This window comes from Acomys russatus, chromosome 1 (genome assembly GCF_903995435.1).
Source record: "Acomys russatus chromosome 1, mAcoRus1.1, whole genome shotgun sequence".
Classification (NCBI taxonomy): domain Eukaryota; kingdom Metazoa; phylum Chordata; class Mammalia; order Rodentia; family Muridae; genus Acomys; species Acomys russatus.
In genome coordinates this window covers 89,462,442-89,479,700 of record NC_067137.1, presented here as the reverse complement: position 1 = coordinate 89,479,700, position 17,259 = coordinate 89,462,442, and the positions used below count along the sequence as shown (strand labels likewise).

The following is a 17,259-nucleotide window of genomic DNA, read 5'->3' as shown; positions in this document are numbered from 1 at the left end:
TCTAGATTAAAGGAAACTGAATGAACATGACACCAAATTATGCCACTAACTATAAGATGTAATCCCAAATTGGCTCTATATTGGAAGGAAGAGGTGCTGTGGCAGACATTATTGTGCTAGTGGATTAGTTGGTAAAACTAGAATACAAGTGTTAGATAAAAATATTTTACCAAATTTACTAATGGAAATAATTCTACTATGGTTATATAAAAGAATATACATGCCTTTAATACCAGCACTTAGGAGGCAGAGGCAGGCGGATTGCTGTGAGTTCGAGGCAAGCCTGGTCTAAAAAGCGAGTCTAGCACAGCCAAGGCTACACAGAGAAACAGTCTCGAAAAACAAAACAAAACAGAACAAAAGAATATATTCTTTTCCCGGAAATAGACACTGAGACATTTGATGGGTACAAGGAATCAAAATGCAGATAATTTGTCCTCAAATAGCTCAGAACAATGTCATGTGTATGGTGTGTGTGTGTGTGTGTGTGTGTGTGTGTATGGGGTGTGTGTGTGTGTAAGTATATGATAGGACTAAGTTATAAAGCAAATGTGGTAAAGATATTCGCAATAAGTGGACACGAGTAATGAAATACATGCTTTGTACATTGTTATTTTTATAAATCTTATACTTCTAAATAAAAAATTAAAAAAGAAATAAAATAAAAACCCTCACAAAACACACATACACACACATACACACACACACACACACACACAGCCAAAGACAACAGCCTAGAATGAATCTGATTCCCAGCCCCTGTTGTTTCTCCCTTTTATTGGATTTAGCTCTCAAGAAAAAGTAATAATAAAAGAGAGAAAGCAAGGAAGAAAGAAAGAAGGAAGGAAGGAAGAAAAAGAAAGACAAGCAAAAAAGCCTTGCGAGGCTTGTGTCTCTTGACTCTCAGGGGTATTCACCACAGACTTCCTCCTCGTGCTTTAGGTGTGCCTGTTCTGAATTTCCACCATGGCCCTATCTGAATGGAATTCCACTGTATGTTATTGTGACAATCTGGAGTCACCTCTGCTGAACTAGTGTTTCTCTACTCTAAAACATCTCGTGTGTGTATGTGTGTGTGTGTGTATGTATGTGTGTGTATATGTGTGTTTGTTTGTGTGTGTATGTTTGTGTATGTGTGTGTGTATATGTGTTTGTGTATGTATGTGTGTGTGTGTGTGTGTACTAAATGTCTCCAAACAATATTCATTCTGCTGCTCATTCCTCATCCATAAAGGACTTGAAAGTAAACAAACAACTCAAGAAAAGTAAGTGAGTAAATAAATCAGTAAATAACTGTCTAACTTTTAAAACAGAACTTTGAAAAAGTTGAAATTACAGTAAAATTGTAAATACAGTAAAATACACTATTTTCCTGGTTAACAACACCAAAAATAACTCAATCTCAAATCAATGTAAGGCACTGTCCTTGTTTCCAAGAATCAATACTTTTCATTGATTTCTGGCAGGTGTATTCCCTGAAAATTCTCTTTTCCATGTCACAAATATAAATACATTTTTCCAAATGGGCTCTAAGTACACTGTTTTTACAACCTACCTTTTCTGTTCCCATCTATACCATATTTCTCCATATGAATAAATAGCTTTATTTAGTATGATTTTAGTAACTATATAGTATATTTGTAATCAAATTCTTTTAGTCAACTCAATTTTTATTTTCCTGTTTGTCATTTTAACAAATAGCACAAATGAAACACTTAATAGGTAATTCTTGTAAGTCCCTACAGAATCACATCTTTCATTACTTGCTGTACACAACTCATATTGCAAGTGTTTTTGCTTTCAGTGCCTCTCTCACAGTGCCTCATGTCAATCCCCTGCCTCACTGTCAATCAAGTCAGAAGCAGGCAAAATATCTCCAGTGCTTTTCTAGCTGAGATCCTCACAATAGTCATACGCTCTATGTCTGTTCAGGTCTTGCTGGAGTCTGCATTCTTCGCTCCTTGTTTATCACTCATAGGGAAAGACCGATCTGTTTTTCCCTCGCTGACAAGCAGGTGGCTTGCGCCTGTGTCTCTCTGTATTGAAAAACAAAGGCATGGACAAGGTGATGACTCTGCGTTTCTAGGGTGAGTTGTGAGAAGGAGAGACCCGGAGAAATGTTCCAAGATTCTTAATCTGCCTCCGTGAGACACAAATGATTTACCTATAAGATCAATAAATTATATCTGAATATAAACTTTTGAGGCACATAAAGGTATTGAGAAAATCTTTTCTCAATAAATTCAGTGTGAAGCCCCCTAATGTGACTTAAGTTTTTAAAAAAAAAAATCATTAAGAATTAGAATAACAAGACACAGGGACAACTGTGGACTCTGGGAGCAAAACCTTAGTCACAGCAAAAGATTCTGCAGACCCAGCAGATGCCGTGATACAGTTACAGGGGAGACCACTGCTGTAATTCACTGAGTTCCTTCAAGGAGAATGTTATGCATACTGTAAGCCATGGTGAGTTATCATAATATGTCTCTGAGGCCTATGAAAGCAAGGGTCTCTGCTGATACTAAGTTAGAGGAGACTACATTGGAAAACTTTTGTTCATCGTCTCTCTTCTTGGTCTATTTGAGAATTTTCAATAGTAAAATTCTGTGTACAATGTTACATTCTTAAAGCAAAATTTTGATGGGTAACCCCTTAAATAAAAGCAGTGACATATCACTGTTCATTGTGTGACAGACTAGAGGGACTTGACTAGAGTCTTGTCTGCAGCTAGATTCCATAGAGGGAGGGCGCAGCTCCCAGCCTCCACTTGCCAGGTTAGAGGGACTTGGTTAATATCACTTTAGTAATCCTTGAATCAGAACCTCCCTTTGACAGTTGTGATCTCAGGCCCCTCTAAGCTGGACACTGAGATTGGTTTCCAGGACAATGAAGGTTCCACAAAAGAAATGATTAAAAACAACGAGAGGAAGATTACTCCTTTGTGACTCTTGCCTGAGAGGCTGAAATCTGAGCAGACCGCATCTCATTTTCCCTAATGAATTCCTCTGCTGCTGTCATGCGGTTAATTCTCCACATTTCCTACTCCCCTGATTATTAAGAGGGAGAGGGAGGGAGGGAGGGAGGAAGGGAGGGAGGGAGGGAGGGAAAGAGAGGAAGCCGGCCAATCAAAGGGCACACCTACTTTTGTAGCCTTCAGATATTCTGCAGAGACGGATTGTGGATTTTGGGGGCTTTGTAGGGAAGATGGTTTTCTTTGGAGACAATGGGCAAAGTCTACCAGGCAATGGAATACTGCATTGGTGGTATACAGTCAGGCAGCAAGGGCTTTCCCGGAGAGGCCAAAGATGCCCCTTAGCTTAAGCAAGACACATAGCAGCTTTTATTGACTTGCTATGTGGAGGATGGGAACAGCACTCTCCCTAAACAGAGTCTAGTTGCAGACATCCTTCATGGGGCCTCAGAGCAAAGGGCCTCAGAGGGGCGGAGGGTGGGGGATGGAGGAGGGAAGCCATTTGAGACACTTAAAACCAGCAGAGCTTTTCATTTCCTGAACCTAAAGCAAATAGCTGTTTGTGGTATTCACTGGAGTGTGAGGGTGTGTCTTTTCCTTCTTTTTCTTCTGCCAAGCTTGTAGACCCCACCAAAAGAAAAAAAAAATTGACTATAAGATTGCTCTGAAGTTAATAAGATGAGACTGCATGAGAATAAATGAAAATGCCTTCATTTGGGATGGGAGAAAGAGCAGGCTGAGCAAGAGTTCATGTGAAACAACCTAGGGTTATATTTGATTGCGAGCATTATATATGCCAATGCTGTCACTTGGCTGCTGAAAGCCCACTGCAATTTAAGGCCAGATTAGCAAAAGTATAGTGTTCAGAGTAAGGAAAATATACAGCCTTCCTGGCTAACACAGCTACAGTCCTGCCTCCAGTCTGGGTGCCAAGTTTTAAAGCACATACAGAAAAACTGGAGCATATCAAAAGAGTTACAGGAAAAGAAGTGAAGTGGGGAACCACGCCATCAGCACAAATGCAGAAACTAGGACCCTCCCACAAAGAAGAAAGAACTTGCTGGACACTTCAGCCATTTATAAGTAAGGATGGGTTATTCTGTGGAGGAAAGAACAAACTTATCTCCATAAGCTTTACATAAGAACATTTTTTTCCTGATAATTAAAAGTGTCCCCAAATGGAATAGTGTAATGAACACAGCTCAGTGAAATTACAGCTGACTACTCCAGCAGTAAGTAGGAACTGCTCTCAACAGCCATTGGACTCTCCTTCCTTCCTTCCTTCCGACCTTCCTTCCTTCCCGCCTTCCTTCCTTCCCACCTTCCTTCCTTCCCGCCTTCCTTCCTTCCTTCCCGCCTTCCTTCCTTCCCACCTTCCTTCCTTCCTTTCCGCCTTCCTTCCTTCCTTCCCACCTTCCTTCCTTCCTTCCTTCCCACCTTCCTTCCTTCCTTCTTTCCTTCCTTCCCGCCTTCCTTCCTTCCTTCCCGCCTTCCTTCCTTCCTTCCCGCCTTCCTTCTTTCCTTCCCACCTTCCTTCCTTCCTTCCCGCCTTCCTTCCCGCCTTCCTTCCTTTCTTCCTTCCCGCCTTCCTTCCTTCCTTCCCGCCTTCCTTCCTTTCCTTCCCACCTTCCTTCCTTCCCGCCTTCCTTCCTTCCCGCCTTCCTTCCTTCCTTCCCGCCTTCCTTCCTTCCTTCCCGCCTTCCTTCCTTCCCACCTTCCTTCCTTTCTTCCTTCCCGCCTTCCTTCCTTCCTTCCCGCCTTCCTTTCTCTTCCTTCTCTTTCTTCCTTCTTTCCCCTTTTATTTAAAATAGATTTTTTTTCTTATATGCTATATACTGATTAAGGTTTAGTTTCCCTCTACTCCTCTCAGTCCCTTCCCACTTCCCTACCCTTGTGGATCCAACTCCTTTCTGTCTTATTAGAAAACAAATAGGCTTCTAAGGGATAATAACAAATGAAACTAAGCTAAAATATAATATAATAAAAAACAAAACTAACACATTGGAATTAGACAAAACAAGCAAACAAACAGAAGGAAAAGAGCCCAAGAGAAGGCACAGGAAACAGAGCCACTCATTCACACACTCAGAATTCCACAAAGTCACTGCACTGGAAGCCATGATAGATACAAGACGGAGCCGGTGCAGACCCGTGTAGGCTCTGCGCATGCGGCCGCGGTCTCTGTGAGTGCATGCATGCTTTGATCAGGTTGAGCAGGAGGGCCTTCTTTTCTTGGTGTCTTCTAAGCCCTCTGGCTCTTACACTCTGCTTCTTCCTTCCCTGATCCCTGAGAGGAGGGGTTTGATGGAGTTGGACCTTACGGGCTGAGTGTTCTAAGGCCTCTTACTCTCTGTATTTGTTGCCATCGACTGCAGGAGGAAGATTCTCTGATGATGGTGGAGCAAGGCGCTGATCTGTGAGTAGAGCAGAATATCATCTGGAGTCATTTTATTGCTTGGCTCCTTTGGGGGAAGTTACCCGAGGTCCTTGGGCTAGCTAGTCTTAGGTTCTTGGTCAGCAAAGAGAGAAGATGGAAACTGTTCTACCTCAAGATCCAGCTGTACCACTTTTGGGCATGCATATACCCAAAGAGCTGACCACTGTATGAAAGAAACACTTGCTCAGCCATGCTCATTGCTACTCTATTCATAATAGCTGAAAGTTGGAAACAACCCAAATGTCCTGCAACAGAAGCATAGATTTTTAAAACGTGGTGACATTTGCACAATGGAGTATTACTCGGCCATTTAAAAAATGACATCATAAAAAAATGACATTATGAAATTTGCAGGCAAATAGGTGGAACCAGAAAAAAAAAATCATCCCAACTAAGGTACCTAGATCCGGAAAGACAAATATATATATTTGTCATTTATATGTGGCTGTTTGCCATTAAGTCAGTATTAATTAGGCTACAATCCATAGAACCATAGAGGTAGGTATACAGTAAGGGACTAGAGGGAACAGATAGGTCTCACATGGCCAGGTGGAATGCCTATATCGACAGCCTAATGGCAGACTGGGCCTGTCAGGACACGGCCATTGTAGGCTACAAGGACTCGCCCTCCATCTGGGCCGCCTTCCCCAGGAAGACCTCTGTTAGCATTATGCCAGCTGAGGTTGGTGTCCTGGTAGGCAAAGACTAATCAAGTTTTTTTGTGAATAGGCTGACACTTAAGGGCCAGAAATGTTCTGTTATCTGGGACTCACAGCTGCAGGACGGGGAATTTACAATGGATCTTCGTACCAAGAACACCGGAGGAGCCCCCACCTTCAATGTCACTGTTACCATGACTGCCAAGACGCTAGTGCTGCTGATGGGCAAAGAAGGTGACCATGGTGGTTTGATCAACAAGAAATGTTATGAAATGGCCTCTCACCTTTGGCCTTCCTAGTACTGACCTCATGTGTCCCCTCCCCCACTGCTCTCTTCAGCTTTTGTGCCCCTTCTTTCCCTACACACACACATACTATTATTTTTTGGGGCCACTACCCCATTTCCCTTATTGCTGCCCAAACCACATGGGCTTGGGGTTGGGGCTGGACGGACAGATACCTTCCCCTACCTATACCCACTCCTGTGTGTGTTTGGAAAAAATTTGTTTTTGTTTTTGTTTTGTTTTGTTATCTGAATAAAAAAAAAGATTCTACTAAAAAATTGAATATATAATTATGGCTAAATGGGGGGGGGGGCGCTGCAATGCAAGTATGAACATGACACAAGCTGGAGTTGCCAGAAAGAGGGGAGTCACAGTTGAGAAAACATCTCCATAAAGTCCTTCAGACTTTAGGATATTTCCTTAATTAGTGGTTGAGGAGAGAGGGTGGAGGAGAGCCCATGGTGGCCCTGGGTTCTGTAAGGAAGCAGCTAGCAAGCCATGAGGAACAAGCTAGTAAGGGTGTTGTGGGCTTTTATTATGTTGGGGTGTGCCCCTTGTATCCCTACTCTCTCCAGGACTTGTATCATGAAGGGATAAAAGTTGGATTTTTGTCAAAGGTCTTTCTTCATCTAATGAGATGATTATGTGGCTTTTTCTTTCAGTTTGTTTATATGGTAGATTAAATTTATTGATTTTTGTATATGCATCTCTGGGATGAAGCATATTTGATTATGGTGAATGTTCTCTTTGATGTGTCTTAGATTTAGCTATTTTACTGAGAATTTTTACATCTGTCATAAGACTAATTGGTCTGTAATTCTCATTCTTTGCCAGATCTTTACGTGGTTTGTGTATCAGGGTAACTGTGGCCTTGTCAAATGAATCGGGCAATGTTCCTTCTGTTTTTATTTTGTGGAATAATTTGCAGAGTACTGGAATTAACTCTTCTTCAAAAGTATAGTAAAATTCTGCACTGATACCATTGTTTATGATTGGGAGACTGTTAATGATTGCTTTTCTTTCACTAGAGGTCACAGGCTTGTTTAAATTGCTTATCTGATCTTGAATTAGCTTTGGTAAGTGTTATGTATCAAGAAAATTATCTATTTCTTTAAAAAGTTCCAATTTGGTGAAACACATGTTTTTAAAGTATGTCCTATGATTCTCTGGATTTCCTCAGTGTCTGTGGTTTTTATTTCTAAGTTTGTTAATTTGGATATTTTCTCCCTGCCTTTTAGTTAACATGGATAAAGGTTTGTCAATCTTATTTATTTTCTCAAAAAAACAATTCTTGCTTTAATCACTGATTATACTGTTGGAGTTTTGTTTGTTTTTATTTTCTCAATTTTTACCTGAGTTTGGTTATTTCATGCCATCTACTCCTTTTGAATGTGATTTCCTCTTCTTGTTTTTTTAAAAAAAATTTAATTAATTCATTCATATTACATCTCAATAGTTATCCCATCCCTTGTATCCTCTCCTTCCTCTCTCCCTCCCACTTTCCCCCTACTCCCATTCCCTATGACTGTGACTGAGGGGGACCTCCACCCCCTGTATATGCTCATAGGGTATCAGGTCTCTTCTTGGTAGCCTGCTATTATTCCTCTGAGTGCCACCAGGCCTCCCTATCGAGGGCACCTGGCCAAATATGCAGCACCAGAGTTCGGGTGAAAGTCAGTCCCCACTCTCCACTCAACTGTGAAGAATGTCCTGTCCATTGGCTAAATCTGGGTAGAGGTTTGATGTTTACTGCATGTATAGTCTTTGGCTGGTGCCATAGTTTGAGCAGGACCTTTGGGCCCAGATCTGCCTATCATAATGTTCTTCTCTTTTTGTTGTAGAGCTTTCAGGTGTATTGTTAAGTTACTATATAAAATATCTCTCTATCTCTGTCTCTGTCTCTCTCTCTCTCACACATACACACACATGCATATATATATGCATATATATATATACATATGCATTCTTAGTACTATGAACTTGCCTGTTAGAACTGCCTTCAATGTGTATCATGTAAGTTTGGGTATATTATGTATTTAATTTCTTTATTTCTTTATTTTATTTTTTATTTATTTATTTTTTGGGGGAGGGGGCAGGTGTGTTTGATTCTATCCTAGGTCTCTGAGCCATCTGCCCTCTGGTTTGTGTATTCATTTTCACTTAACACTAAGAAGTCTGGGGCCAGGAGAGGTGGCTCAGTGGTTAAGAGCACTGGCTGCTCTTCCAAAAGAGACAGGTTCAAATTCCTGCATCCACATGGCAGTTCCAGCAGATCTGACACCCTTGTGCAGACATACATGGACGCAAAACACAAATGTAAATAAAATAAAATAATTTTAAAAAGAAGTCTTTATTTCTTGACCTACTTTTCACTCAGTAGTGAGGTGCTCAGTTTCCATAATTTTGTAGGCTTCTGTTGTTGTTGATACCTAGTTTTAATCCATGGTGATCACTAAGGATGCAGGCGGTATTTCAATTTTCTTGTATCTGTTGAGACTCACTTTGTGTCTGAGTATGTGCTCGATTTTGGAGAAAGTTCCACGATGTGTTGAGAAGAATATATATTCTTATGTGTTTGGGTAAAATGCCTGTAAATATTTGTTAGGCCCATTTTGTTCATGTTAGTGCCAGCATTTCTCTGTTGAGTTTTTGTCTGGATAACCAGTCCATTGGTGAGAGTGGAATACTGAAGTCTCCCATTATTAGTGTGTGAGGCCCAATATGTGATTTAAGCTGTGGTAGTGATACCCTATGAGCATATACAGGGGAGGAGGACCCCCTCAGTCACATTCATGGGGGAGGGGAGTAAGGGAAAATGGGAGGGAGGGAGAAATGGGAGGGTACAAGGGATGGGATAACCATTGAGATGGTATATGAATATATTAATAAAACATATTAGAAAGAGTAGTGGTACATATAATTATGTGATGTTTTGTTTTAGCCTTGGTGACATACCACACGAATACCAACAATGCATATCCAAATGCAGTTTTATCATGGCTCACAGTATGGGAGGCCAGTTAGAGGTGTTGAAAATAGAGCCAGCACATCCTGGAGAGAGGACATTTGAGAAAGCGCAATGGTTTCTTCTAAGGTGAATGAGAAGCGGATGTCAGTAATGACTCAGGGTTAGAGTTTTAGCAATTATTAACTTGAAAAAAAAAATGAATGAATGGACACAGGAACAAACAAGTGACAAAGAAGACATGGTAAATCTAGCTAAGATTAGAGTTTTCTTCAAAATTAACTACACAAAACACACATATCCTAACAAGTTAAAACTGTAGGCACCCACTTCACATCTTAGTTTCTACAGCTTTGTCCAGGTCCCCAACTTTATACCCACAGGGCACATAGATATATGCCTGCCAAGAGTAATTGTGTGCTGAATAAACTAATAAGTGGAACAAATTAAGATGAAAGCATACTCAAGACTTAGTGGGAAATGAATTGTTCTATTAGAAGAGTTTTTCCCCCTTTTGGAACTGTAACCAAAAGTCACATTTTTCGAAGCTGGAAAAGGGCATCATCTCTATTACCATCACATGACCAAGGACGCCTGACTCCTTTGCTGTGGAGTACTGGTGTACCACAGTCATCTCTTGTCACACTGTTGAATCTCATTTGCACTCACCTACAGTTTTGCAAGAGACTCAAAGTTCTAAGTTCACAGTTGTAAACACTGTGTTTACTTGGTACTTGGTGAAGGACATACACAGCCTTGTTTATGAGAAAAGAGATGATTTGTGGAAGACATCTAAAAAAAAAACCCTAAAGCTATGTAGCAGTGGAGTCCACAATGACCCATTCCTTGCCTTCTGGTCTGTAGTTTACCTGGGGTTCTTTGCTTACACCTGACTTATATAATTCTGTTGCTGATCCTAATCTGTACCAGTCGTCTATTCAATGTTCACTCCCTTTAGGGCAGTAACCATGTCTTCTCCTATTACTGTATGTCCATAATACTTAACAGTCCTCAACACAGTGGACACTGGATATTTCTTGACCAACCTAACAGTAAGATGCAAACAGAGATCTCCTAACTTCAAGGACTAACAATAACACTGGACTTTGCTCTCTCCATAAAGCCATGTCAATCTTGAACACAACTTCTTAGCTGCCCTTGTCTTTCATTACAGAATAGCATTGTCTCTTTCCAAACAAAAAAGCATTTTCCATTGTAAGTTACACTTGCAGCTGGGATGTTGAAATATTCCTCCGGCAAAGATTTCTATCTGTGCTGCAAAGGGGGAAAGTGTAGTGCATAAGCTTAATTCTTTAAACAAATCCAGAAACTCTCTTCCTTGGGCCCAGACAGCTCTCTTAGCTAGCTTGTTTCTTTAGTGTCCCATGCCATTTTCCCTTGAGTTCCTGCTGGTATGCAGTCCAGTGAGTATGATCATACTGGGACAGACTAGTGCTGGCATAATGGGCGCGCTCTCTATTATTCTAACAGCTAACATGTCATCCTACACAAAGAGAGCATTGAAAAAGGTGGATGCAATGGAGAGGAAATAGAGGTTTAAAAAGCTGGAAGCAGCCTAAACAAACACGCTACTCAGAACAGCTCATTTCCCAGCACTCTTGCCTCATCTTGGCTTGGTTAAACAGACTGGAGGCAAAGGGTAAGCATATCACCTTTTACTGCGGTTGATTGTCCATTTTAATTTTTAGATACTGTAGAAAAGTCAGGTTGCTGCGTCATACGGCTGTCACTGAACACTTGTGGCAATCCTTTTAGAAGAAACATTAACTACTTTTATGAGAATTCTGAGTTCACTGTCAGTTTCTCAGCCCTTCCTCATAGCAGTTCTGAGAAACCAAAGGCGAATGTTGCCCTTCTGTTGATGAGAAAACAAGAGAAACATGCAACTTTGTGCCAAGCCAACCATTTGGATGCTGCTTGGAAAAATGGCCTTGGTACTCAGTATGGGTGCCCCTTGTTGCTGAGGAAACTCAAACCAAAAAATGATTAAAACATAAGGGATTATAGAGTCCTTCAATAATAGGCCAGATAAAGTAGTGCATGGAACAGCACTGGCATCCAAATATAAAGCAAAGGGAACTGTAACGATGGAACTAGCACTGGAAGGCTGCCTTGAAGGAGATGAGGGAAGACTGAAAGGTTGGGGAGGCAGGGTAAGAGCATGATATAACCAAGAAAGAAAGGTACAAGCATGTTCAGGTAGCCACATGGAGCCTGTGTGGGTGGAGTGGAGGATTCACTTGGGATCACTGAATGAAGAGGAAAAGTCTACAAGAATGAAATTCACTAAAATCGTTAGCCCTAGGCAAAGGCCAGTGGATCTCAGTGAGTTTGAGGCCAGCCTGTTCTACAATGCTAATCCCAGAACAGCCAGAACTACACAGAAAAACCCTGTATCAAAAAACAAAACAACAAAAACAAACAAAAGTTAGCTCTAAAAGGTAAGCATGAATTTAAATCTAGAAATATTTTCAGTGCCAAAAAGGGGAACTGCGCATGGTTTTTGTGCCATAAATCTGAGAATGAAGTTGTTAATTAAATAAACTGCCACTAAATTATCTGACTAAGAATTCGACTCTGATACTCGTTCTAAAAAATGATCCTATCTAAACTCTTGATTACGGCCCTATTTGAACAAAGACAAACCTTTTGCTTTTAATTCTTACAAAACTGTGTGTCTAGAAAACAGGGAGAGAAGCAGATAGACATTCAGTGTTGAGTGTCAGGGTCAGTGAAGACCCATTCAAAGCAGCTGGAGAGAAATGGCTTAGAGACTTTCGTTCCTTTGTTTTATAATAGCAGCGACATAAAGATTACAGATTAGTCATTCGATTACAGCATAGAAAATGTTTTGGCCTTCAGAGAAGTCGATATATACTACTCAACTTTTTTTTTCCCAAGCTAACATCAGTCCTCTTCTCTTTACAATGATGGAGGAAGGAGTGTTCAAAAAGGCCTCATGAAAGGCTCCTTGTGAGCAGCAATTCTTGCTGTGTCCTCCTGATTAAGTGCTCATAAATAAAAGGACACAACAGCTGACACTTATGATTAACCATGGTATAGTATTTCAAGCTATGAACAACAGGAGAGTTACTGGAACCAACAGGACTCTTATGTTGGTTCAACATATGACCTTGGCTTTGTCTGGCCTGTAGGTGACCTGAATCGAAGAAAAATGTCTGGCTTAAAATTTAACTGGGTGTCTGAAATCCTGTCACGTGGCTGGAAGTCAGTGATGTTGCAATTTCTGGAACCTCCAATCCTGTCAACATGATTGGAAGGTGTAAAGGTGAATTTCAAGAGAACAGTGAAAAACTAGCTAATTGGTCAGTCTCAGACAACTCTTGAATAATTCCCAAACATTTGGAGCTAGTCTAAGTAAACCATGATTATACAACCAAGGTAATTTTACTGCCTGCCATGGGCAAGTGCCCTCGAGATTATGGTGGTAAACAGTTCTTGGTGATTAATGAAATAGACTCTTTCTCTGCCCTCTAGTGAGGGTAAAACTCTCTAAAGGAGAACACACAAAAAGCCAACCATTGCTCTACAGGCAACGACCAAAGAGATCTAAATTTTCTCTGAGTTTAAGAGGTTACTTCTGAGTAAGACTTAGGCTTTCAAAAGAGACCAGAGAAGACAAGATGAAAGGGGTTTCCATCACTCCTTCCTTAGAGGCCTTCTCCCAAGTATTATGTGGGTGGGGAACCTCATTCTAATTACTATCTGTCCCATGTCCCTATGGGATGAAAACGGAAAGCAGAGCCTGATGTTTTGCATTCCAGATGACAAGTAAATATCACTTAGTACTTACTTTCTTATCACAGGGCCTCAATGCCTTTTTATTGGATTGTCAATTAGACAATTTGACCTTGCAATGGTTTCAAATACCACTCCATAGAAACTCAATCTATGACCTCTCTGAAACCATGATCCAAGCACAGATACCTAATTTCTGTCTGTTTAACTCATCCTGCAGTAGGTGGGCTTCCAGGCATGAGTACTCAACTTAAGATCTGAGCATTGGCATTTTACTCACAAACCTGCCAACCATCCACTGGATTTTTTTCTACAAAAAAACTACAACATGTACTTAACACAAGTAAGTCTTTGTGAATTTACAATATTCCTTTAAAAACAAGGATACTGCCTTTTAAGAGGCCTGCATCAGGCTGGAGAGTTGCCTTAATGACTAAAGACAGTTCTTGCTGCTCAAATGTGAGGGCCGCGGTGCCAATTCCAAGAGGCCAGGCAGTGAGGTAGGCACCTGTGACCCCATCAGGTGTCCCCCTGGCTACACTTGCTGAAATTACTGATCTCTAGGTTCAGCAAGAGACCCTCTTCAATAAATAAAGCAAACAGCAGCCAAGGAAGACAGCTAACATGAACTTTGGGCACACAAGTGTGAGCATGTACACAAACATGTATACATACTACACATACGTACACGTGCAAAAAATGCCTGCAGCAATATGGCACTAATTAGGGTATCTAGGTAATTAATACTGAGAACTAATGAGATACAACATTTCAAGGGGGGGATGCTTGTGTGAATCTTCCATTTCATAATTACTAATGAAATCTACAAAACAAACCACACAAAGAACATAGAACTCACCAGCTATTGTTTAAACCAATGGGATAACATGCCACCTTCTAGAGCGATTACAGTTCATGATCTTCAACAGTACCGAGCACAGGGAAGATTCTACACGAATAATTGTTCAATTAAATCAATTATACACAGGAAAAATTGCCTTTGTAAAAACGGTTGACAAAATTTTAACCTGATATCTGAGAGCGAAGAACACATTGGAAATGAAAGACACTGATAATGACAGAACATGAGAATGAATGAGCTCATTAATTGGCTAATTAATGCAAGAAAGAGGATTATATAAAAATACTAAGACAAGCTGAGAGGAATCGGCTGTCTAGTCTCATGGGTGGTGTTTCCATGTATACCTCTCAAAGAAGAGTGGAAAAATCTCAGGCAGTGCCAAATACTGATGTCTCTCAGCCTGGGCTCTGTGTGCAGAAGAGGTGACCTAGGCCAGCCTCCTGAACTGGGAACCGCCTTTACCTCCTTTGAGCCAAATGTAAGTGAAACAGATTGGTCTCAGAATCATCTTCCCAGGAAGCCCACACGCCTTTCTGTTGAAGCTAAGTGCTCTGAGCAAATGTCCAGTTTCCTAGCTTTAAAAGAAATGCCCAAATACCTTTCATAGAAATGCATCATCATTCTTAGTGGGAAAAGTAAGCCTGGAATAGAAAATCATCACATTCTGAACATCTAAATCTAGATTTAGGGATATAAGAGAGGGAATTATTGTTTTATTTTTATTTTTATTTTTTTTTCTGTAAGGAAGAAACAATAAACTGCTTAATATCTCATCTTGAGATTAACATCTCTTAGTAAAACTTTATCAAATTGATATCAAACTTTATCAACGAATAGAAAAAGTAGATGGAATCTGTGTTTTATTCATTGATCCATAAGTACTGATGAAGAAATCAGTATTTTAGTTTGTCTCTCTTAAGAACTGAAATGAATAGCAATAAATGTTTGGCTTCATACTCTTACAAAACAAAAAGAAGAAAAAAACCTTTTATAAGAAATCTACACTGGATGAAATGAGCAGAACCGCCAGCTGTCAGTCATATTCATTTGAGAACTTATTGAGCTACCCGGGAATAGACAGAATTGGAAAATATGTTTCTTACCTTCTGAAGGCTGTTGTCTGGGCATAAATTCTGACCTGACAAATTCATCAACCGAATACTTATGCTTTGTGAAATGTACTGTGTATATATCACACTATAATAAGACAAATTGAGAGCTGGAGATGTAGCTCAGTGGTACACGCCCAGCACCATATAAACAAAAATGAAATTAGTTAGTTAATTAAGAAAAATAAGGTAAAAAAAATAGCATCACATCAGAGCCACACATGAGAAACAGAGAACAAGGACAGTGAGTTCTGCCTGAGAGAGTCTCACTAAGGAGCTGTGGGCACACAAGCGTCACTAAACACGAGGACCAAAAGGCATCACAAGAGAGAGAAAAGTCAGTGCAGCATACCAAGGTGGCGAATGGTAAGAAAGCACATGTTGGAAGCATAGGCACATGGAATGGGGCATTGCAAGTGGATATTAGATAGTCAGGCCAAGAAAAACCTTACAGAGCAAACTAATGCATCTGGGCCCTACCCTTCCTAGAAGAACTCTGTTTTCCTCTAGGCGGACAACCAACTCATCCCATTTTTCTAAAAGATGGCAACATCACCCCTAAATCCTAGTAGTTTCCAAGAGCCTGCTTCTGGAAAGAATGTCAGACGGGGCACTCTGTTTTTCTGAAGTCATTGATTCAACGCATCACACTGTTAGTACAACTGGAAGTAGTTTGGCCAGTGGGAAAGTAGCTCCATGGACAACCCTAAGATCATTGCCTTTATAAGTGTTTTTGAGTGATCTTTCTTTTAAAACGCTTATAGAAGAGGAGGAAGGAGCACTAGGGAGCAATAATCATCACCCAGAGCTCTTGTTTTTTAATTCTCTAGAGTATATACCACCCAATGGGGCCATGGGACCCTGAAGAAATATGAGAAAGGAAAACTTCTTACAAAATTCTGCTATAAAATAATGCCCATGATGTAATAAGAGGGAAACTATGAGAAACAACATAGACCACACAGGCTCATCCCTTATTAAGAAAACGAATGGGACAGTGTTAACTATCTGTTGAAAGTACTTGAAGGACAACACAGACACACACACAGACACACACACACACACACACACACACACACACACACATGCTGAGAGCAATTGTGTTGAAAATTATGGGAGATTTTTCTCCTTTCTCCATAATATATTTCTTAAAGGATGGAATTTTATGATTATGTATTACTTTTACAAACAGGAAAACATAAGAAAGGTCACCTTAATTTAAATAAAACCTCTTGATGGTGGCCTGTAATCACAAAGGCTGTGGGAAGCCAGATAAATGAACTAAAAGCGGTTCCATGTGACAATCACCACAAATAAGCAGGTTCTGTGTATTTCCATGTGGTCAATACGACACACCCGAACAGGAGTTTTAGTTTAGCAGGCGAGGATCACCTACTGCGCTTTCTACCATCCTGGTAGTTCACCCCAGGACCCAGGGCATGTCCTCGTTGACATGACATTCTCCCTGCAGCTTTAAGCATGATCATCTAATGCGGACGAACTTGCACTAGTGACCAGTCTTAAGTTACTGCCTTTGCTAGAAATAAACCTGCAAGTGGGGCCTGCAGGACTGTAGTCTTGGAGGAACACTAAGCCCAAACTGCAAGTGCAAGCGCTTCAAGTACTCTGCAGGTGGGCTGTTCCATTTGCCTCACAGAAACTCTGATTCAAGGTAAAGCCTAACCTGCTGGCGACACTGCATTATGTAACCAGTCTACACACCCTCTAACGTGTGCTCTTCCAGATTGCTTCAGATGATCCTAAACAGAGCGTTGGTCCTATGAGGTAGCCCAGGCTAGATACCATCTGTTTTTCCTGGTTTTTACTTTTGAATTAATATTAGGGGAAGGCAAGAAAATACAAGAGGAATATATCCCAAGTCAGAAAACAACTAGTTATAAGCAACAAGGGGAGCAAACAAAGAACTGTTCACATTCCTACCGCCATGTATCACCCTCCTCCTTGGATGGGTAGGCTTCCACTGTTTCCAGTTACTCTCTGTGGTCTGCTCGAGCTGTTTACAGATGAGTCACTTCCATGGCCAATCAGGGCTAAACGCCAAGAATACTTTTCACCGTACCTAGAAATCCCTTCCTTCTGACTCACCTGTCTTTCCAAAAGCCCAAGTATTATAAAGAAGAAAGATTTAGATACAGCTTTTTAAATGCTCTATTTTATTTCCATCCATAAGC

At 40.7% G+C, this 17,259-nt stretch overlaps 1 protein-coding gene and 1 pseudogene across 2 annotated transcripts in view; one reads left to right on the top strand and one right to left on the bottom strand.

Moving 5' to 3' along the window:
• Positions 1 to 17,259, bottom strand: part of Rad51b (RAD51 paralog B) — a 507,656-nt gene that overhangs the window by 236,542 nt on the left and 253,855 nt on the right. Inside the window, exon 7 of one of the 2 annotated variants that reach the window (XM_051148362.1) lies at positions 9,927 to 10,591. The exons of the other annotated variant lie outside the window; for it this stretch is intronic. Within the exon in view, the coding sequence (XP_051004319.1) occupies positions 10,583 to 10,591 (9 nt within the window). The 3' untranslated portion in view covers positions 9,927 to 10,582. Of the gene's footprint in view, positions 1 to 9,926; positions 10,592 to 17,259 lie in introns of those variants that run through there. 2 annotated transcript variants of the gene reach the window in all.
• Positions 5,950 to 6,366, top strand: LOC127195357 (profilin-1-like; annotated as a pseudogene).